Source organism: Lissotriton helveticus, chromosome 11, assembly GCF_964261635.1.
Source record: "Lissotriton helveticus chromosome 11, aLisHel1.1, whole genome shotgun sequence".
In the NCBI taxonomy this organism is placed as follows: Eukaryota; Metazoa; Chordata; class Amphibia; order Caudata; family Salamandridae; genus Lissotriton; species Lissotriton helveticus.
The window spans coordinates 547,079,562-547,103,985 of record NC_136072.1 but is presented as its reverse complement, the minus strand read 5'-3'; the positions used below and the strand labels follow the sequence as shown (position 1 = coordinate 547,103,985).

Below are 24,424 nucleotides of genomic sequence, written 5' to 3'. Positions count from 1 at the left end.
ATCTAGGAGTCCGGATAAATAGCCGTATGACCTGGAAGGATCATCTTTCCAAAATGCTACTTAGTCACCGTAGAGTATCCGGGGTGACGCTGAAGGAGCTCCGGGAATCAAGTAGTAAACCGGTCTCTCCAGCTATGGCCATCTATGAGGGACAGATTCTCCCGGCAGCACTTTATGGCTCCGAACTTTGGGGGTTCGAAGGGGTTACAGATCTGGTGGTAGCGGAAAACAATTTCTTTAGGAAAGTGGTAGCTCTTCCCGCTTCAACTCCAATGATCCCCCTAAGACTAGATTTGGGCAGAAGAACACTAAAGGACTTGGTGAGGTTACGCCCGCTGCTCTTCTGGTCCCGACTAAGAAGAACTGAGGAGCTTGCAAAGTATGCAGAAGGGCTGGACGATCTGCTTTTGCTGGACACATGTAATAAAATAGGATGGCTAAATAAATTGAAAGAACTGGCCTTTAATTTGGGTCTAAGAGAGGCATGGGAGTCGCAATCTCCGCCACCCAAAGCTGTTATTAAAAAACTTTACTGGGACTGGGTACAGAGTAAGGCCACGAGGGCTATGAATGTGGGTTCTCTTACTGACCAATTTTTGTTAACCAAGTGTGTGAAGAAATTGGAACCCTTTCTAGACCTGATAACTAAACCGTTGGATCGAGCGCTGTACCTAAAATTGCGTTATGGGACGCTCCCGGTGCACGATTTCACGGCGAGATGGTCGAATTCTGATGCCCTCTTGCGTACATGCCCTGGTTGCGCGGCCCCAAAGGAATCGGTGGCTCATCTGTTTTTCGCATGTCCAGCCTACAAAGGGGTGCGGAAATTCTGGTTGAAACCCGTCTGTAGGGAACTAGGGTTGAGGTGCCACAGCCAGGCACTTCGTGTCCTCTCTACAGATTCTTCATCTGCCATCATGATCTGTGGGGTGGCCAAATTTCTGGGAAATGCATGGTTGATACGCTCCTGTTTACTAAAATCGCGCCTGGGGGGCCCTATAGGCTGATCTGAACTTGATGTGTAATAACTTATCGAAGGAGATTCCCTTGTTTTTTATGTATTTTATAATCTTTTACTGGTAATTTGGAATTGTATATGTATATGTATTCTTTTATGGTGATAAATTGCCGAATAAAGATATTACAACTAACACCACAGTACATCCATTTCCCAAGCACCCACCAGCAGCAGATGGACATTAAACAAGGCTTCTATGCCATTGCTGGCTTTCCACATGTGCTTGGAGCAATGGACTGCACGCATGTTCAGCTTGTACCACCTACAGCAACTGAACACCTATACCGAACCTGAAAGCATACACACTCCATTAATGTCCAAGCCATTGTGGACCATCGGGGACTATAAATCAATGTACTTGCCAAATATCCTGGGAGTGTGCATGATGCATACATATTCCGAAACAGCATTATCAATGACCGTTTCCACAATGGACAATATGGCAATTGGCTCCTTGTAGGTAAGCAGAAATAATTGTACATACAGGTATACAATGCAATAATAGTTCGCACTCTGCCACATCACATGTCTGCATGTCAACATGATGTAAGAAGTCAATGTGAAAATGCAGACCCACATATATCCTTAAACCACATAACATACAGTACAAATCTGCATACACACATAGCAGCATAACCTAAACACCCAAGGGAGTCTACATAGAAATGCATGCAAATATCCCACATTCAATTTCGTACATCAAGGAGTCACACTGACCACATATGCTCACGTAGGGGCTGATTTACAAGCCCTTGCGCCTCTTTTACGCCGCCTTTGTGTCTCTTTTGTGACGCAGCAACGGTGGGGTATTTACAACGTGACGCATGTGGGAGATGCGTCACGTTGTAAATCCGTGTGCCACAAGAAGGTGTTCCTGCGCGGGGGGCGTTCTTGCGCAGGGATGCCTCCTAAAAGTGGCTGAGTGAATTCCACAGGATTTAAGTCAGTCACTTTACAGCCCATGTTGTGTCAAATCCTGCGCCTGCTTGAAGTAGGTGTAAGGATTGACGCAGCATTGTAAAAATAGTGCCCCCCCAGAGCATTTCTTTTGCTGCGTTGTGCTTGCAATGAAACTCCAGCAATGCGCCACCTTCACGGCACAGATGCGTCAGACATCTGTGCAGTTTTTGCCCCATGGTGTGCCACATCATGGTGGTGGAAGTGTGGTGCACAATAACTGGCGCGTCCCTGCTGGTATGCAGGGATGCGCAAGTTAATGTAAATATGCCCCATGGCATCTAACACAAATTAACTATTGAAAGGTGCAGTGCGTTGTAATAAATGCATGTATTATTTATTTTTGTAACACATTTTTATTTGGGTTGCAGGATACATATTACTGCACTTTATATGTTTATGGAATTTGATTACATCCATACACGTACATTCTACAGCAGATCCCATCACAGGTGTACATATTATTGCAGTTCAGATGACCACTATGTAATACATTTATTTTGTCAAACACAGTTTTATTAGCATTTTCAACAAGGTAATACAATACAGCATGTTGGGACAAATTCTGAGATAGAGACCTCAGTCATATATATATATATATATATCCATTAAAAAATGTCAAGATCTGTATTGAAAGATATATGGTCCCCGACCATATAGGGGCCAAATACAATTCAAAAGTAATCAATATACTGCAGTCTGCTAATAGTGCCCACATCTGTGCCATCCATGCATACCCTCCTTTAATATACCACCCACAACTATACCTCCCTACAAACTAAGAACAATGAACTCGGCTGCTACATTCCTATTTATAAGTCAAGGAGTCACTGAAATAATAGTGCATAGTGTGTCCCTAGCCTTGGGGAGGGCAGAGGAGGAAGGACAAGTGAGGCGGCAAGACAGTCAGGGGTGAGAAGTGGGGGGGGGGAAGACCCGGGCGAGCTTTGGTAAGGGAAACCCCCCCCATCACCTCTTCGGGGAAAAAATGTAATTCCCCATCAAGTTTGAGTTGCTGTCCATAACATAGACCTATGCCGATGCGGCCAACTCAACCGGTAGATATAGGGCTGCATCTACATCTTCTCCTGCCAGTGCTTTAAATTGTTCCTACACCTGAGCCCAATACAACGCTATTGGTTTCTTTCGCAAACCCCTATATTCCTCTTGGGCCAGTGCCTCCTCCTCTGTCACCGCCCATCTAATGACCTACTCCCTCCAGACGCCCTCTCGTGGCGCCCTGCATGAATTCACTCGCTGTGTTATCATTCGGTTTGCGAGCATCACAGCCAACAAAGTGGCGCAGCAGTTTTGCTTTCTTCGGGAGGGGGAGAAGACCCAATAAACACACTTCCATGGCATCCCAAACCTTGCGCTCAGTCAATGTGGACAATCCACCGACAACTTCAGAACAAAACCCCCCCAGGACAGGTGCATGACCATAACATATGTGTAAAATCAGCAGGATCCTGTGGACTTCTGGGGCAGCTCGCAGCAGCCAAGGGGTACATTCTTTGTATTGCCTGCTTAGTAAGATAGGTCCTATGAAGTATCAGTAGTTGAATGGACTTTAGCCGGAAGCTACGCGACACCCGACAGGGATGCTCCAGGGCGGCATCCCACTCCCTGTCCTCCAGTTCCTGTGTCAGTGCCAACTCACACTTAAGACAGAGCGTCAGCAGTGGTACCTGCTGGTGTTCACTCAAAACATGGTATAGCCAGTGCACCAGGTGGTGACCATGGGCCATGATGTGCACGGACCGCAACAATTGAAATGTATGGCGTTCCGTCTGCGTTGCCAACCAATATTGCCGGACATATTGCACAAACGATGCATGTGTGATAAAAAAGAGTCTCTGGTACTGCTCTAGTGCGGGCACATTCGCCATGAGTCATCAGTGCACCATTGTGGAAAAAAACTTCAACTGTGCTTGTGCCCGCTTGCGGCGAGTCCCGGACCTGGCCAGCTGACAACACACCGCGCCAGGTAGGGAAACCACAAAGAGGGACATTTGGAGCATAGGGGTGTACAATTTTAGACGATATATGTACCTGCTTCCAGTAGTGGATTGCGGTAGACAACAGTAAGGGAGGGTCACACAGTCTGTCAGCTCCAGGACATAGCAGCGCATGCAGCTTTCCGCTCCGTAAATGCGCCGGGATGTAACCAATTTCAAACTGATTTTGTCCCGCCAGCCAATAGGCCAACCAATGCAACTGTCCCACTATACAGTATGATGTAAAAATCTGGCTCTCCCATGCCGCACACCGTGTTTGGCAGCTGCATCTTGGATAATGCCAACCTGTGCCTCCCTTATCCCCATAGCAAGGACGCCAGCAACGTGTCCAGCGATCTAAAAAACCAGGCCGGTAAGATCACAGGTATATTTACAAAATGATATAGGAGTTGAGGTAGCATGACCATTTTGGACAATGCTAACCGGCATGCCAGAGGCAACGGCAGGCTGTTCCAGAAGGGGATTTGCAAACAGAGCACGTTTATAGTCTGCACCACATTCCCGTCTACAGTGTCAGTGGATGACCTATAAAAAAATTTCCACAGATATTTAAACGTGACAGGTTGTACTCTGAACTGTTCAAGTCCAAACAATAGGTGAGTCCCTTTGTACGTGGCAGAAAAGGAATACGCTACCTTTTTTGCTGCATGCAGGCACAGTCCGGAGACGTCACCGAAGTGCAAGAATACACTGGCAACGACCCGCATGTCCACGCTGATGTCCTTAAAATAGAGCAACATATCATCATTGGCGTAGAGTGACACAGAATGTGTTATTGTCTGGAATGGTATGCCATATGAGGCCATGACACAGCGTAACCGTTGCATCATTGGCTCCAAACCTAACACAAACAACAGGGGCAATGGGAGCAACCCTGACGCGTTCCAACATACATACGATAAGCAGGCGAGATGAGCAGAGCCGACTTGGCACGGGCAGTGGGGTCTGTGTAAAGCAGCCAAATCCACTTACAATACTCAGGGGGTATTACAAACTACTCCAATACCACCAGCATGTAGGTCCAGCTTAGGGAGTCAAACGCTTGCTGTATATCTAGATACAGGCACACAGCTAACGGCCATGTCTCAGTCACCGCGTGCATCAGGGTGTTCAATCGGCGGATATTGAGGGAAGTGCTACCTTTCTGAATAAAGGCAAATTCATCCTTTTTTATAAGTTTGGGCAGCTGGGATAACAATCTGAATGCCAATAGCTTACTCTGAATATTATATTCCGTATTGAGTATTGACAATGGGCAATACGATTTCAAGTTGGTAGGAGCCTTACCGGGATTCAGCAGTGACGTGAGGATTACTTCTTTAGTAGTGGGGGGCAGTGTACCCTCCTCGAGGGAGGTGACACACAGTTGCAATAGCTTGGGGGCCAATGTGTTGACAAAGGTGGAGTAAAAATCCACCTGTAGACCATCTGACCCCAGGGTCTTATTACGGGCCAATGCTTTTAGTGCAACCTGGATCTCAGCTATGGTTATCGGTGCTGGCAACGACTCGGCAGTGGCATTGGTGATCTTGGGGAGCTCCACACCCTCCAGGAATACACCATTTCCTGTGTCCCATGTGAAGGGTGTGCGCTATACAGAGTAGTGTAGTGGTTGTGAAAAGCCCTGTTAATATTACTCTTGGTGGTTAGTAACATGCTGCGAGCATCGGACACCGCTAGGGTAGGAGTGGGAGACTATGGGGAAGCAATCTGCCGTTCCAGCAGAGTACTTGCTCTATCAGCCTCCTCGTGCGTACGAAATGTGTATGCATGTAAGTCTATCAAGTCCCTAATCACTTCCCTCCAAATCCACACACCACCCCACCCCATCACAACCCCCTTACCGTGATTTTAAATGCTTTCCATTCAATGGACCTGGTAGTAGCCGTGCCCTTGTTGACATTAAAGTAAGTATTAACAGTGTTGGCCAATTTAGCCCAAAACACCTGATCCACTAGAGCTGCCGGCTGCAGACGCCATGTAGGGATAGGCGTTGGGACCCGCCCCACTTCAGCAACAGTTATATTGGATAATGGGTGGAGATAGTTTTCCCTAGGAACGTACTGTGGTGTATGGCAGGGGATAGATGTGTGGTACAAAGGAAATGATCTAACCGGGTATGTAGGTTGTGTGGGTGGGAGTAGAAAGAATATTCCTGCATATGTCTGTGTTGGGATCTCCAGATGTCTACAAGGTTCCATCCCCGTGCCCACCTCGTCAATTCAGCGGCCTGATGTATAGCATTGGTGTTTAAAAAACAAGGGTGTGAGTGGTCCAAGTAGATGGACAACTCCTCTGCACCCGACATCGCCATAACCATCCCAGACGGCTACCAGATCACCCACAGAGACCGCACCAACCAAGTGGTAGGAGCAATCGCCATCGTCCACAAGAACAGCATCAGGGTCTCAATTAGCACCGATGACATGCTCAGCACCGCCGAACACAGGCATTTTCAGATCCGCACAGAACCCAAATCCAACCTCAGAGGCACCCTCGTCTACCGACCCCCTGGACCCCGCCCCCAGTTCAGCAACTCCATTGCCGACTTCATCAGCACGCACGCCCTGACCTTCCACCGACTACATCCTCCTCGGAGACCTGAACTTTCACCTTCAGAACAACAACAACAGCAACTCCACCACTCTGCTCGACAACCTCAGAATGAGGCAACTCGTCACAATCCCCACCCACTCCGCCGGCCACATGCTCGACCCCATCTTCTCCTCAAGCCCGCACGTCTACGTCAGACACACCACTGTACTCCTCTGGACCAACCACTGCTTCATCCACTTCACATTCCAGAAACCCACCACACACCACCGCACACAAAAGATCCCCTGCTGCTGCTGGAGCAAAATCACCAAAGACCAACTACATGCAAACCTCGCTCTCAGCCCACCCATCGAACCCTCCAACACCAACGTTGCTGCCCAGAACCTCAGACGCTGGATCGAGGACCGCGCCAACACCCTCTCCCCCCGGAAGAAACCCCCACAGAGACACCAGCAAGAGGGCCAGCTGGTTCACCCCAGAACTCCTAGATCACAAACAAGCCTGCTGGAAAGTAGAGAAGAAATGGCACAGTGAACAAACTACGGACAGCCACGCAGCCCACAAAGACGCCATCCGCAAACACCATCACCTCATCAGGGCTGACAAGCAGACCTCCTTCAAAGACCACCTCGACAACAGCGTACACGACAGCAAGGAGCTGTTCAACATCGTGAAGGAATTCTCCAACCCCATCTCCAACACCTACGACATCCCGCCGTCGCAAGCCCGTTGCAACTCCCTCGCCACCTTCTTTCACCGCAAGGCAGCAGACATCCACAACAGCTTCAAAACCCAGACAGCCCCAACAGCCAGCAACACAACAGACCCTCCGCTCACCATCGACCACGTCCCCTTGCTAGCCTGTACCAGCGTGAGCGTCGATGACACCATCAAGACCATGAGCCCAATCCACTCCGGCTCTCCGTCTGACCCATTCCCGCACCACGTCTTCATCAAAGCAAGCAGCTCCATCGCACACCACCTTTGCAATGTCATCAATCTCTCCCTTGAGACCACGATTTTCCCAGAGAGCTGGAAACACGCCAAGATCAACGCCTGACTCCAAAAACCCAAGGCAGACCCAAGAGACCTCAAGAACTTCCGACCCATCTCTCTGCTCCCCTTCCCCGCCAAGGTCATAGAAAAAATCGTTAACAGACAGCTAACCCGATACCTCGAAGAGAACAGAATCCTGGAACCTTCCCAGTCAGGGTTCCACAGCAACCACATCACCGAGACCGCCCTCATTGCCGCCACTGATAACATCAGGACCCTGCTGGGCAAGGACAAGACCGCAGCACTCATCCTCCTAGACCTCTCTGTCGCCTTCGACACCATTTGCCACTGCACACTACGTGCATGCCTCCATGCCGCAAGAATCCGAGACAAGGCTCTGGATTGGACCACCTCCTTCCTCCCCGGCAGAACCCAGAGCATCTGCCTTGCGTGTCCTCAAGTCTGCTGCCTGCGAGTGCGGAGTCGGGAAGCAGCAAGGAGGGAGGAGTCACGCCCCCAATCTCGTCAGCAAACAGGCTCCTGGGTATCCCCACTGGGACAAGGAGCGGAGGCCCAATTCTGGGCCTTGCGCATTAGGGTCTGCCGCTTGTGAGGTCACCAGCTAATGCACCACGGCAGGACACTCCGGCGCAGCAGAAAGCACCAGGCCGCTTCCAGGCCAGGGCGTAGGCAGCCCCTAACACCGCCTCGTGGGAGAAATCAAGTCCTCCTGCTCAACCACACTCCGGCAAAAGTCACCCGGACAGCCACGTCACACTCGGGTACGAGTTCCCGTTGGTCCAGCCTTATTAAGGCCAGGGGGACAGGATGTATCGGCGGATTGCAGCAGGCCCAGCCCAGAGCTCAGCGCCTAGGCAAACTCCATCTTAGGCTGCAGGTCACGCGCCCCCCCATGTAATACATAATACAATAGCCAGTGACACCATGATGAGTACATTCCAACCTGCATTACTCAGTCTTTCTGCATACTCCAGTTTTCACCGATTCCGGGCCCAACACCCTCTCCCAGTACCCCATACACAATACTGCCCCCCTCCCTAACCCACAACCATAAACAAAAACTGAGCCGCTGTATTACAGTCTGCTCCGCTGGGAGACTTTTTTTAGGGTCAATACGGGTAACACTCTGCTAGTATGACCTAGGTCGAGGTGACCCCAATGTGACATTGCAGCTCTTGTTTCCAAGGTCCAACACTGTTACCAAGGACTAATGGACCACAGCCACTCCCCAGGCACCAAGTCCCTCTGCATGGCATTCCACCCACTGCAACTCTCTCTTGTTAACCGTGCCTCTTAGGGGAGAACTCCAGTTGCACAGGGAAATGTAAAAGGCACAAAAGTCACAGCAGCAACCACCCACCCACAGCAACAACAAAGCAACCACCCACAGCAACACCAAAGTAAGCATCATCAAAGGAAAGTGCTGTGTGTAAATGATCCAAATTAACAAGGACTGAAAAATCCACCCAGGGGGTCTCTCTTCGTCCCTACTAATATGGTGATGTTCACTGCACTGACAGGGGCATGCAAAGCTGATCAGCAACCTCAAACACAACATGCAATTGACACCAATGTAATTCACCATTACAAACTTCACAAACTTGATGTACAACACATGCTATGTATACTGATTTAACACTAAAGTAAGACATTTATATTTACTTCCAGCTGATCAAGGATATGGTCTCCAGACGTGGGTGATGACTCCATTTGGAAATCCACAGACTGAACTTCAAAAGGCATACAAACATGCCCATTGCAAGACAGGTAACATTGTTGAGAGAAGCTTTGGAATGCTCAAATCCCGGTTCCGTTGCCTTGATTTATCCGGTGGAAGGCTACTGTATTCTCCAGAAACTGTGTGCAAAATGATAATGGCAAGTGCAATACTACACAACATATGTGTAAAAACAAATGTGCCCTGGGAGGAAGAGGACCAACACCCGGAACAAATTGATGATGGTGATGAAGGTGAAGCAGGAGGACAAAACATCTGCCACACTGCAGCAGGGATAAGACGCCACACACACATTGTCACACAATTTTTTTCATGATTTATCATACTTAAGTTTGTAACAATGTTAAATAAATATAAAACTGAAAATTAAAGTAGGACCATCATCTTTAAGTCCAAGAACTTTACAGGCCATATGATAGGCAAATATGTGTGCAGGAGTCCGTTTTTCTCATCTCCTGGAGGATTGCAAGGGTGTATTCATCAAGGACCGGTATAGTTTATATATACGGGGAACATCCGTAGTCACACGTGAATGACTGTGTGCATGGAAGGTTCGTTATCTATTGTTCACCACATTTTGCCACACTCTTCACAAAACTGCCCATATAAACAGAATGGCCCTCTGGGGAGGTTGATGTCTTCCATGAGTTCATTGAAGGTCTGTAGTTGGCCATTGAAATGTAGTGGGCCCGCGTATGTCACTGTGTCTTCAGTCCACAGGCAGAGTAGCCGCTCCATGTAGTGCTGACTTCCCTTGGGGAACACCACCAGTGCCAGGAAAGGGTAGTAGGGGGGTGACGGCTTGTTCTGACGTAATTATTTCCCCTGGCAGTAGCAGTTGGTTGATGGCTGGGTTCTGGATTTGCCCGCCTATTGTGACCAGTTCTCCCTTTGCATGCCACACTGTGAAATGCAACACCCATTGCATTTGTGGAGCTAAAAAATAATACTCAAAGTATTGGGCAGCTAGTCCACCCTGATTGAGGGAAGATGCCGCTTTGCAAGGGTAATACGTCTGGGTCAAGATCCCCATATGAGTGTTCCAAGGAGGGTGTCAAGCTTGCTAAAAAAGTAATGGGTGTACACCGGAAGTGAACAGAAGTAATACAGGCAGAAGAAGGAGCATCTTAGCGACTGCTAGTTACTGCATGTGACTCCATGTGCTTCAGTTGCATATACGCTCTGTAATCCATTAGTCTAATTTCTAGGGTCTCTGCGTGTCTAATGCGGACCTCTTGAACAGTTTCCCGTTTTCCTTCATCAGTCTTAGCAGCCTGTTCGAACTCTGTCAACAGTGTCTCTGTGTCTGAAAGTCTCTTATGCGCTTCCTGACGCCCCCCTATGGTAGCATTAATTGTCGAGCCACGGACCACCACCTTAAACGCATCCCAATCTATGATGTTGAAAGATGCTGTATTCCAGTTGTCTACAAAATAATTATTGACCACATCTAACAATGTGCTCCGAAAGGGAGTGTCTTAAAGAAATTGGGGCCATAGCTTCCAGGTCGGTACTGGGGTCAGGACTCTGCCCCACGTGAGGATAGCCTCCAGGAGATTATGATTTTAGGATCTCTTTGCTAAGTATGTTGCCTGGTGTATTTGTGTGACCAACGTGCGTGAACACAGGAATCTATCAAGCCTGGTGTGAAGCTGGTGAACTTGGGAATAGAAATAATATTCCTTATGTGTAGGGTGCAACTTTTGCCATGCATTGTCTGGACCCCAGCCTTGCATCCAAGTTTTTAATAATCCAGCCTGCTTGCGTGTGCTAGCCCCGTGTAATGGTGGGTGGGATCTGTCTAAATCTGCATCTAGGACTGCATTGCAGTCCCCCCCCCAGGATCCAGGGAGTGGTGTCCTACCCCACCAGTACTCTGCCCAGATGATCAAAAAATTTGTCTAGATGGAAATTCGGTGCATAGATACTACCAAGGACTACGGGTACACCATCTAACGTGCCTTTCAAGAGTAGATAACGCCCCTTATCATCTATCCGCTGCTCAGCCTGTTCAAAGGGGACTCCATGGCGTATCCATATGGTCACCCCCTGGCGAAGACCGGATAGTTAGTAGTGTATAATTGGCCTCTCCATTTTTGCGTGACGCAGCCACAAGGCCTACCGTGTCATGCTGCAGAAGTTCCTGGTAGATCTTACCCCACAAGCACTGATTTATACAGACAAATCTGAATAGAGTCACTCAGATTACAGATAAGTTTTGCATCTCTCCATAAAACGTCACAATTAAACAAATGTGTAGCATCACCAAATGTGAATAATATCAAGCCCCCTAAAAAGTGTTGCATCTACCCGTAAATTGTCGCAAAGCCACAAAAACATGTCGCATCTACATAAAATAACAAATGTACCGCTTTATTATAGCAAATGCATGTGAACGTACGATGCGACACTTAAAATTAAGAAGCATCACGCATGTACAGGATTAGATAAGCTAACATTTCCAATAATAATGCATCGTCAAAAGCGTGTTGCAAATCGTAAAACGTGCCGCATCTTGGAAGGAAGTGCTGTCATCATTCTAGATTCTTCCAAACCAGGAAGTACATTGTTTCTTTCACTTTCTGTTACTTTCTTTGGGTGTGTGCTTGGTGGAGGAGGTGTTTGCCATTGTTGTGATTGAGAGTTGTGTTTAGCAGTGGTTTTTGTCAGTTTTTTGTGTCTTTTGGAGTTCTTTGGTCTGTCTTTTGTTAGTCTTGTGTGGGCTATTTGTATTTTCTATTTAGGGGTGTGTGTCTATAGGGGTAGTTAGTTTTAGTGTTATTGTAGGGGTTGGTTTTTTTTTCATAAGTTATTTTAGTATTACGTTTCCTTTATTAGCTGACATCAGTTTCCTTTAAAAAAAATTAACATTGCTGACAATGTCAGGCAGGTCTAGGAACCTCTCTTCAAGGCCAATGGGGAACTAGGATGGTGGGCCCGTAGGTAGATAAGGAGGCAGGTGTTACGGTTGACTTTTAGATTGCAATCGTTGGTGAGGAGAAGAGGCTTTTAACCCACTAAGCAGGTACGGAGAAATTCTTGAGCAACAGGATTTGGTAAAATGAAGGGAGCAAAAGTGCGAAAGGAGGAAATATGTAAGTCGAGGAGGGTTGGAAGGTTAAGAGCTGGAAAAAGAGAGAAGAAGCGTGGTACGACTAATGTGTATATGCGCTTTAGAATCACGAGTCAGTGGGAAGGGTTTTGTACAGAAACGTTAATTTAACATGTTTACACGCACAGTGGGTTGAAGAGATAAGCGGGTGAAAACGGCTTAGGGGAAAGAAAAGTTTCATGAATACACCGCCGATTACTGAAGTTGGTACCAATTATTTGTTACAGCGGGAGGGAAGACTCACGTATTAAGTTACCAGCGTTTTAAGAGCAGGCTTTAGGAACTCTATGTGCCTCAGTGCAGATATTCGAATAGGTTATGGGTTTTAATGTTTTGAATGTAACCTGTGTTATGACTGTTTGCTTTTAAAAAAAATGCACATCGGAGAATGGAGGTTTAATAGGCATATGTTTCATTGTTTTTTAGTGACCCCCGAAGAAGGGCGTAGTGTCGCCCGAAATGCATTGGGTTTTATGGAATAAACACTGCTAAAAGATGAGCCTGGCATCATTCGTATTTATTCAAGAGGCCCGGATGGGCACAGAGTACATACAAGAAATCTGAAAATTGGCAATATATTTTACACGTGGATTTCAAGATGGGAGAAAGAAATATTCTAAAAAAATGAGAAATAAGCAATGTGAAAAAATGAAGATTTAAGGATTCAGATTGACAAAGTTTACAATGGCGCAAGGCCGGCACAAAGCTGTGCATTTGGTTGAGGCATGGAAATGTCCCATTTGTATTTAACTAGGTCTAGGAACCTGTCAGACAAGGAGTTTGGTGGGCTCCTATGGCTAATCTTCCACTACCTCCCAAGAATGATTAGCATGGGTGGCCGTGTCAGCCAGGGATACGGCACAGTGGAACGAAGAGGAAGATGGATGCTGGTCCAGCAACATCTTGCGCAGTTATTTCAGGTGGAGCGGATGACCCACCAAATTAAGCACCGCTGGCAGGACACCATCAGCCGCGAGGGTGACGTGCTTGACCATCTTGGCCTGGATGTTGGTGGTCCAACCGGTGAGTACATGTGTATTCTTACTCATGTTGTCATTGTCACTAATGTACAGATATGTAAAATCTTGCTATGTTTAAAAATATACAAAAGATGGGTCAGATTTACAGCAAACAAATGCAGCACGGCGCAGCAAGTCATTTTGCTGCGCCGTGCTGCGTTACTTTGGAAAGCACAGAGATGCCACATATTTGCAAGAATATGTTGCGTCTCTGTGCAAACTGCAGCCATGCGCCGGCCCATGGACCCTTGCACCTTGGTGCAAGGATGCCTGCGCCATGGGGAGATTGTTTTTGTGCAGGAAGGGGCACATTCCAGCACAAAAACAATCACAAGAGGCTTTGTCCTCTCTCAATGCGTGCTGTAAAATGCAGCACACATTGAGAGAGGAACAAACGAGGAGAAATGGAAACATTTCTCGTTGCGCCTCGCTACGCCACATCTAGGGTGGCGTAGCATTTACACGCATCTCCAGCTTTACGATATTTCGTAAATCTGGAGATGTGTCTCACTCCATGGGTGTTCCCTGGGAACACCCACAGCAACACCCATGGAACACCCCTTCCACGCACAGCGCTGCGTGTGAAGGGGCTGTATTTACAAGGAGAGGACAAGTCACGCAGGGTGGCTTTACCTCTCCTTGTAAATCTGTAGGAGCCCCCTTTGCCACCAGTACGTCAGGAAAAGTGACGTATTGGTGGCACAGTGGGCTTGTAAATCTGCTCCGATGCTATTTTTTGCAGATTAATGAGTCCTGGTGCATTGTTTCAAATCTGCAGGGATGCACCATCACACATGTGACACACATTTACCTCCCAGCGCCACCACAATTGGATTGCATTTTCTATGCTGCACCCCGCGGCGCAAGGATTGTGCAATGTGTGTTGCATACTGTGACGTAAGGGTGGGGGATTGATGGAGTTGTGTTTCAAATGCAACTTGGCTCACGCAATGCTCAAGGGCACGCTATGTCTAACATGTTGCCTCACCCTTCACGCCTGCTTTAAGTACGGCCAGGGTTGTGACGTATCATGGACATGAAGGGGCAGACTTACAATTAGTGGTGCATCCCTGCATTTCAGCAGGGATGCGCCACGTATTTAGCGCGGGTGCTCATCCAGCGCACCATGGAGCAAAAAATGCACTGATGTGTGTTTCTTGTGTTCCATTAAGGCTGCGTATTGCGGGAGTTGCGTTGCAAGCGTTACACAGCACCTGGAAATCTCTGGGGGGCCCTATCTGTACAATGCTGCGTCAATCCTTACACCGGCTCCAAGCAGGTGCTGGCTTGTGACGCAGCATGGTCCCAAAAGTGACTGAGTGACATCTGGTACATTTCACTTAGGCACTTTTAGGAGGCATTCCTGTGCCACAAAGCACCCCCCCCCACACACACACAGAAACACCTCCTTCTGGCGCAAGGCTCAACAACGTGATACATCTCCCAGATGCGTCACGTTGTAAATACCCTGCACCATGGCACATCTTATGTTCCGCCGCTGCGTCCACGGGCGTCGGCAAGGGGGGAAGGGGGGCACTTGCCCCCACCCCTCACTGTGCATCCGGTGTCCATCATGCTTTTGAAAAGGTGCCATCGTTCAAGGTGGCAGCCCCCTCCATTTGGTGGGAAGGGAACAAGGGTGTGGGCCAGAAGGGTGCAAGGCCGAAGGGTGCAAGGCAGAGAAGAGAAGGGTGCAAGGCAGAGGGGAGAACGGTGCAAGGCACAGAGGAGAAAGGTGCAAGGCAGAGAGGGAAAGGGTGCAAGGCAGAGAGGAGAAGGGTGCAAGGCAGAGAGGAGAAGGGTGCAAGGCAGAGGGGAGAAGCGTTCAAGGCAGACGGTGGAGAATGGTGCAAGGTACAAAAGGTTGCGAGGTTGAGTAGGGTACAAGGAGGAGGTGGAGAAGGATGCAAGGGGGAGGGCGAGAAGGGTGCTAGACAGAGGTGAGAAGAGTGCAAGGGGGATGGTGATGAAGTGACAAATTCCCACCCCCCTGGAAACATTTCTGCAGATGCCCATGGCTGCGTCACAAAAGTGACACAAAGAGCTTGTAAATCTGGCCCTACGTGTTTAATAGAAATCTACAACATTTCCCTGCGTTACATTTGTGAGGCATGCCAGAAACATTTTGCAAAGTAGAAACCTAACACATGTTTAATGTGAAGCAGGCATTTAGTACATGATGCATCTGCCTAGATGTTTCATGGTGTAAATAAGGCCCAAATTACAGCATGGTTTACGCTGCCGGTGTATCACAAAAGTGATGCATAAGTGGCGTAATTGGTGCGCATGGGGATTGAGAAAATGCCACAGTGGCGTGCCAATGGAATGGTTTGCACATACATATGACCAAGAAGGTAAAAGGGTATGATCCAGCTCTCCATGGCTAGTCATCAAAGGGTGAACACTTTGAGGATGATAGAGGTTTTTTTTAAGGGTGCAGCTTGGTGTATACTTGGTTTGTGCAGATGGTGTTGAAGGCATGATGGCAGTGTAGTCTGGAATGCTGTCCATGGATGTTGCTCACAGTGTAATGGGGATATCGTTGAGATTCTGCACTGGTACAGTCCATAGACATTGATCACTATCCTACCTGATGCATTGTGTATCAATCAAGCAAACAATCAATCAGAGTACTTGTAGAGCCGCAAGTTACCCGTGAGGGTCTCAGGGTGCTGAGGGGAGGGTGTACTGATACTGCTCGAAGAGACAGGTCTTGAGGAGTCTTCTGAAGGCAAGTAGGTCTTGGGTGTGCCGTATGTGGGTAGGGAGGGTCTTCCAGGTCTTGGCGGCGAGGTAGGAGAAGGATCTGCCACCGGAGGTCATTCGTTGGATGCGGGGGACATCGGCAAGGGCCAGGCTGGCGGAGCCGAGCAGACGCGTGGGGGTGTAGAAGCTGAGTCTGCTGTTAAGGTAGGCTGGTCCGGCATTGAGGAGTGCTTTGTGTGCGTGGGTGAGGAGCTTGAAGCTGATCCTCTTGTCAACTGGGAGACAGTGTAGGTCTCTCAGGTGGGGGGGAACATTGACGATTAGTTGGGCTGAGTCATTTTGGATGCGTTGTAGTTGTTGTAGGTGTTTGACTGGGATTCCTGCGTAGAGTGCATTGTCGTAGTCCAGTCTTGTGCTTACGAGGGCCTGTGTCACCATTCTTCTTGTTTTGGTCATGTTCCTCTTGTAGATCCAGAGGAGCATGCGGAGGGTGTTGTAGCAGGAGGAGGAGACGGGGTTGACCTGCTTAGCCATGGAGAGGGAGGAGTCTAGGATGAATCCTAGGTTGCGTGCATGGTCGGTGGGTATTGGTGCTGTTCCCAGTGTGATTGGCCAACAGGAGTCGCCCCAGGCTGAAGGGGTGGGTCTGAGGATGAGTACCTCCGTCTTGTCCGAGTTCAGCTTCCGGTTGCTCCTCATCCAGTCGGCAACAACCTTCATTCCCTCATGGAGGTTGGTTTTGGTGGTGTGTGGGTCCTTGTTGAGGGAGAGGATGAGCTGGGTGTTGTCGGCGTAGGAGATGATGTTGAGCTCGTGCTGGCGGCCCACTTGTGCAAGGGGGGCCATGTAGATGTTGAACAGCGTCGGGCTGAGGTATGAGCCCTGGGGGGACACCCCAGATGATGTTGGTGTCTAAGGATCGGAAGGGTGGGAGGCGGACGCTCTGGGTTCTGCCGGAGAGGAAGGACGTGGTGCAGTCAAGGGCCTTCTATTGGATTCCAGCTTCTAGGAGGCGTGTCTTTAGATTGCGATGGCAGACTGTGTCGAAGGTAGCCGACATGTCCAGGAGGATGATGGTTGATGTTTCAATGTTGTTTAGTTGGCGCCTGATGTCGTCTGTGGCGGCAATGAGGGCTGTCTCAGTGCTGTCGTTTCGTCAGAATCCGGACTGGGACGGGTCCAAGATGCTGTTGTCTTCCAGGTAGCGGACCAATTTCCTGTTGACAATTTTCTCAATGACTTTTGGCGGGAATGGGAGCAGTGAGATGGGCCGGAAGTTCTTGAGGTCCTTGGGGTCGGCCTTGGGCTTCTTGAGGAGGGCGCTGATTTTGGCGTGCTTCCAGCTTTCCAGGAATGTCGCTGTTTTGAAGGAGATGTTGATGACCTTCCGTAGTTGGTGTTCAATGGCTACGTCTGCTTTGTTGAGTACGTGGTGTGGGCACGGGTCTGACAGCAATTCTGAGTGGATGGAGTTCATGACCTTGCGTGTCTCGTCGGCATTCAGATTGGACCAGGAGGTCAGGCGGATGGCGCTGGTGGTGTTCGTAGGGGAGTTTGAGTCCGGCGTACTCGGGGTGGTTGTGGTGTTGAAGCTGTCGTGGATGTCAGCAATCTTGCGGTGGAAGAAGATGGCTACTGAGTGGCACAGTTCTTGTGAGGGCAGGATGTCACTGGCGTTGATGCTGGGGTTGGAGAGTTCCTTTACGATGCTGAAGATCTCTTTGCTGTTGTGTGCGTTGTTGTTCAAGCGGTCTTTGAAGGAGGATCTCTTGGCTAATCTGATGAGGTGGAGATGTCTGCAGATGGCGTCCTTGTGGGCTGCGTGGTTGTCCGATGTGCGTTAGTGGAGCCATTTTTTCACCAGTTTCCGGCATGCGCATTTCGAGGTCTGGAGTTTGTTGGTGAACCAGGTGGGTCACTTGCTGGTGTGGATGTTGGAGGGTTTCTTGAGCGGTGCAAGGGTGTTGGCGCAGTCGTCCATCTACTGTCTGACGTTGCGGGCTGCGGCATCTGTGTTGGGGTTGGTGGGTGGCATTTGGTTGAGGGTGGTGATCAGCCGGTCTTCGGTGACTTTGCTCCAGCAGCGGAGAGGCAGCTGTTGGGTGCGGTGGTGCGTGGTTGGTTGCTTGAAGGTGAAATTAATGCAGCGGTGGTTGGTTCACTGGAGTTTGGTGGTGGTGTTGAAGGCAACGTGGGTGCCTGTGGAGAAGACGGAGTCCAGCGTGTGGCCGGCGGCGTGGATGGGTGCGGTGAGGAGTTGATTGAGGCCAAGGTTGTCGAGGTTGTAAATCAGGGTGGCAGAGTTGGCGTCGTTATTGTTCTCGAGGTGGAAGTTCAAGTCCCCGAGGAGGATGTAATCCGTGGAGGCAAGTACATGGGTGCTGGCAAGGTTATGGAGTCACTGCACTGAGCCAGGGTTCCAGGGGGTCTGTAGATGAGTGTTCCTCTGAGGGTGGTGTTGTTGTTGGTGTGGATCTGGAAGTGCAAGTGTTCGGCAGTGTGGAGGGTGTTGTCTGCGTGGGTGGCGAACTTGAGGGTGGACTTGTTGACGATGGCTATTCCTCCTCTGGTTCCATTGGCGCAATCCGTGCGGGGGATCTTGTAGCCGTCCGGGATGGCTATAGCGATGTTGTGCGCCAAGGAGTTGTTCCACCTGGTGTCAGTCTCGAAGGCCACGTCTGGGGCGGAGGTGTTAAGCAGATCCCAGAGCTGAACGGCGTGTTAGCATGCGGAGCGGGTGTTGAGGAGTATGCAGCGGAGGTGTTTGTGTTCAGTCATTGGATGTTTGGTGGTTCTGTCACAGGTGAAGCTGCATGTTCGGCCTGAGCGAGGTCCATTGGTCCGTTTCGGGGTGGCCTGGAAGCAGGTGTGGTTTTGGCCGGCCATGAGTACGTGGAGGCTGCTGGCGTCGTAGTGGAGTCTGCTGTTGTGGCGTTTGCGGGGTACAGGGGTTCTGGCGCTGGGCACGGTCCAGACGTGTGTAGACAGGCTTTCCTTAGGCGCACCTTCGGCGCGCCAGCGGCGCGGCCGCCCAGCTGCCGCCATTTGAATGGGAGCTGGGAGGGAGGAGCAGCTGGGAGGCGGGTGGGTGGGACCGCAGGGGATTTAGCAGCGGGAGGGGAGCAGTGGGCACGGGAGGCGAGTGGAAAAACATGGGCAACCAATGAACACTCATTTGGAGTTCATCATGCATTTGCAGTGTCCATGTATTTTTGTATACAAATTTCTTTACTCAATGTGAAAGGGTTGTCATGGTCTTGAAATTACATGCATGTGTTACGCTATTATGTTCAACCTAGAATGTACAAGTTTTGGGATGTCATGCATAAATGTACATATGTCCATGTTTTGTAGGAGGTCCAGCACCATATACACAGGGGGAGATTGCCAGTTTTGAAGACCCCAATGCAACCAGTGAGTATATAGATTCATTCCTTGTGATTTAAGTAATGTGTGAGGAGGTAAGCTACACTCTGTATGTGGCCAACTATGGCATGATCACTACATCCACTTGCATTTACACTTTGTAGACGCCCTCAAAGTCAAAAGACCATATTGTAAGTCTTTGTGAATGTTGTTGAATCATGCATGGACAAACCAAAAGCCACATAAGTGTCAGACAGGCCTTTCCCCTATCAACAAAGCAACAGTAAATGCCCATTGCTACTTACACTGGGGAAGCAGAATCCAAATGGATATGACAAAATCATAAAGCTGACATCTGGAGAGTAAGGAATGCTGCACACAGTGCTCACTACATGTGGGTAGTGAAGGTGTTGTGCCCAATCATTTTACAGGTTGTGGTTCCAGGGTTGCAGTGTGTGTGTAAGCTCACAGTCAGCTGTACTGGGGAAGCACATGGCTTGCTAGGTTTTTCAACAGTGATTGTATTAGAGGACACGGAGAACAACGAATCACTAACTGGCCATGCTCAGTGTCCATGAATGTCATGTATATATCCACGTAATTTCACTTTTCGATACTGAACATGTGTAGTTATGTGACTGTTTATGCCTTACGCTCATCAAATTATAAAAGCACTTTGCTTGGAATACATGATCAGTAATGCATTGTCCAAAAACATGCCTAGCACAGTCAGCGTCATGCAACTGAGCCATAGGAAATGCAGTGTGCCTAATAGATTTGCTTGTGGAAATCCGTGTGTGTGTCTATGACAACATCCAAATGTGATATATATATACAAATAACGGTTGAATACCATGTTCATGCACGTGTAATGAAGGCGTTGTAGTGATTTCTAATGTCTCACACATAATTGAGTACTATTAGAAATTTGCAAGGTATGGAGACAACATTCTTCCCATTGTTCATCACCTGTCTCTCCTCTGAGATACATACTCCAATGTCTTTAGGCTGAGCCAGAAGATGCCGTGTGTTGTTCGTGAAGTTGTGTACTTCTAATACCCCCCTGCGCTGTGTAGTATAGAGTGTAGTGTAAGGGGAGGTAAATGTGGTTAGTATATCTTCATTTTCACAATGCTGGACTTTCACCAGGTCCATGAATTTCAAAAATATACTTTCTGAATTGTGTGCGCCTGATCACCTCTGCCGTGGCCTGTCCTGCCTGGCCTTTCCCCTTCACCATACCTACCGCCTTACAATAAGCTCCCCGGAATTTAAAATCTGTTGTTGCTGTGTTCTCTTATATTATTTTAATTAAAATACCCATGCACTTGCCTCGTTTCCCCCCCTTACATCTAAGCGTACAACGCATTTAGGTATATTTCTGGAGAATGTACTATTCTCTGTATGTCCAGGAGGACTTAAGGCAACCCAGGCCCTACTCATTTCCAGACTTAAATATGGATGCTCTACTTTATTGGGGCTACCCAAAAACTCTCAGGCACCATTGCAAGCCTGCCTCAACACCGCTGCCAGACTACTAACGTGCTCAAGAAAATTTGAACACAGCTCTCCCCACCTCAAAGCTCTGAACTGGCTTCCCCTACAGGCCAGAATACAATTTAAAGTAGCTTGCATTAGTCTCAAAGGTCTATACTCAAATTCCCCAACATGTCTTGCTCAAAGCTCATGATATCCGGAGGAGCCAGAAACTCACAATACGCAAAAAAATAGCTTCTGCAAGCAGCACACATCTGGAAGAAAAAAACATACAAGCCATCCTTCTCTGGGGCCGCACCAAGATTCTGGAACTCTCTTCCTCCCTCCATCATATTAGTTCCGTCCCTGGCACACTTTAAGAAGGAGACCAAAGGCTTCTTAATGGAAAGATACCTCAGCTAATGAATACTTTTCAATCACCTAATCAACTTGTTCCACACTCCTCCTCGACATTATCAATGACCTCCACCAATGACACATTTTTGTGCCCTCCAGGCCATCCCCCAATGAGATGAGACAGTGTGTAAATATACCTACCTGCTTTGATTTTTATCTTCTTTAATTTTTATCCCACATGTAGATAGAACCCTTGACAGCGTGCACCTCCTGTATATTCCGCTTTAATTTGATCTCACATGTACCTCGGACTTAAGACTGCGTGCTCCTCCATTACGATGTATCCTTGGCTCACCCAATGTGATCCTCCCATCCTCACGAGTTGTATTCCTCCCCCTCAAGGCTGTAAAGCGCTCTGATACCCTCACGGGTATGTTTAGCACTCTAAAAACCTATGAAATCAATAGAAAAAATATCCAGTGTGGGATACCAAGCCTCCGCATGAGCAGTCAAGCACAGCGGAAGCACCAGAAAAAAACAAGATTACAAAGCAGGGGTTGGTACTCACGTCCGCCGTTCCTGCATATGTAGGCAGATTGGTGACAAAGTTGCAACGCTGGCTCCCCAGTGTTCATGCTCTTCAACTCCTGCATGTTTTATGACAATCGGCGCTGTTCTGGCTATGATTCTTGACAGTATGTTTGTGGCCGGCTGCTGGGGTCCCACATAATGGCAGCCATTCCACTTGTGCGCAACCTAGTGGCCCCTGCTTCTGTGTGCTTTGTTGCATATAGTCATTGAGAATTTTGAAGTGTTTCATCACGAAAGTGTTGGCCATCTTTTAATGAAACATTGCATTCACTCGTTTGAATGTAATACTTATGTCATGTTCATGTCCGTCATGTACTGCTTGCCTTACACATGTGTCCCTCTTTTCATACAGTTAACAAGAATGCAGAGGATGAAAAAAGTTTCCGCATCCGAAAAGCCAGATATGGTCATATCTTGGCAGTGGCAAAAGGGTTTCGCTGGACCTCACGTCAGTACGATAAGCAGAAGGTGGCCAAAACCTGGATCATTGCCTCACCAACAAAGAAAACTACAGAAGGTGGACAACAACCTGTGGTTACTAGTGCCACAAGTACTGCTGGTGGAGCTGCTGGACCCCAACGCTCCACATCTGCTCAAACAAGTGCAGCAAGCATGGCAACAAGTGTAGTTAAGCCCATGCAAAAGAAGATTGACATTTTAGAGTCAAAAATCAATATTTTGGACAAAAATTTGACAAGGTGCAGCAGACCTTAGATTATATTGTTACCCTCATATGAGGGGTGTTTGAACAGTTTTTTACATTCATATATTTTTTTACTTAAGTTTTCTTTTATTGTTCCTTTTGTATTGTATATATTTGTCAACATAGTTAGTTAGTTAGGTGTTCATTTTAGATATGTTTATACAGTTTTTATTATAGGGGTTTAACTTTACATTTAGGGTGGGTGTTTTTTTGATATGTGTTAAGCTGTTTTACAAAAATGTAAAAAATAAAAAAATATATATATATATGTGTTTTTTCATTGGATTAGTATGTAGTTTATGTTTAGGATAAGTATGTGTATGTCTATTGTACATTTATGTGTTAAGGGGGGTGGGGGATGATGTTTAGTTGTCCTGCGTGAACATAGTTTAGGTTAAGATAAGTAAGTTAAGTTAGTTAGGTTAAGATTAGTTAGTGTAGATAGTTGTAGTTTTTTTTATAAACAAATTTTGTAGTGCATATATTTAACAATGTGTGTCTGAAAAGTCAATTTTGTAAAAGTTTTTTTTTTACATATTAAAACTTAAAACTTACGTACTTTGGACTATCTTCTTTTATGTTGAGCATTTACTATGTTGTAAGTGTGAGTAAGTGGACACATTGAATGAAGACAGGTTCATGTTGGAGTGCATGTAATAATTACATTCTAGTATGTTGCTGCTCCATCTGTGACTACATGCGATGGCAATCCCTGTAATGTAAAATCCAGGCCAAGATGGCACGCAGGTTTGCGCATAGAATTGTACACCGTGTGTCGACTCAATGCACCCGCTCAACTGTAAAGTGTGCGTACAGTCCGGCATGGACCACAGCAGACTTCAACCACTGCTCAATGTATTCCATGTGCGTAGATCGTTCTGCTCCCACAGGAAAACTCACAATTTTTAGTTTGTTTCGGCATGACCTTCTGCATCATCAGCCCATGCCTGGAGGTAGTTGATATGATGGTGCATATGATTAAATGTTGTCATGTAGCTCCTGAATATCTTTATACCGTGTTAAGTTAGCCTAGGCTCATTAGAGGTTTAAACGCCATTTTTCCTTTTTGCAACTTCTGCACACGACACTTAATTGTTGATTTAGCTTTCAACCTAGTAGTACGTTGTGGTTTACATGAGAATAATATGTTATTACTCTGATATCAGCTTTGCTTAATAAACTATGTCTGTACAGAGAGTGCTGAAGCTTCAAGAACAACACGATACAGAATTGTTATGAGGTCTGATCTCCACGCCTTCATAGTCATAACATAAGTGCAGCTTCTGCCAACTCTGGGCTTGAGACGGGATTTATATTGCTTTGCTTGAGGCACAAAAAACACACTTGATGCTGTTCGCATGAAGAGAGAGCTGGTGTATGCTGATGTGATTCCTTCATGCTAGGACACTGAGGTATGGGCCCGCCCTGATTCAACCCAAAGAGACCTTCTTAGCTAATAATATAATATGTGTGTTAGGGAGGGTGAGAAATAAGTGTTGTTAACCCTTATTCATTTACAGCATGTTATCATGCTTACACCATTCGCTTTTTATGGACTAGTAACTATGCTGGTAACTTTGCTACTGATAATATGTTTACTTGTATTATCTAAGATACTGCGCCTGAGAAGACGGCATTAGTAAATAAACATTTCAAATGCTCATGTGTTCTTCTTTACTCCATGTTCTGGTTTGTAATGATAGTATAACGAAAGAGTGTTCATGTGTTCCACGTATCCTGAGGTACTGTAAGTTCATGTTCTGGTTTGTCTAAACATTGGGAGTTTGTTA

The 24,424-nt window shown here is 47.6% G+C and overlaps 1 protein-coding gene across 1 annotated transcript in view; it reads left to right on the top strand.

The window, feature by feature from the left end:
- Positions 1-23,188, top strand: part of LOC144790661 (uncharacterized) — a 31,207-nt gene extending 8,019 nt beyond the window's left edge. Inside the window, exons 2-5 of the mRNA XM_078665388.1 lie at positions 9,235-9,333; positions 12,843-13,439; positions 19,496-19,555; positions 22,284-23,188. Coding sequence (XP_078521514.1) covers positions 13,142-13,439; positions 19,496-19,555; positions 22,284-22,645 — 720 coding nt within the window. The 5' untranslated portion in view covers positions 9,235-9,333; positions 12,843-13,141 and the 3' untranslated portion in view covers positions 22,646-23,188. The remainder of the gene's footprint in view (positions 1-9,234; positions 9,334-12,842; positions 13,440-19,495; positions 19,556-22,283) is intronic.
- Positions 23,189-24,424: the final 1,236 nt, after the last annotated feature.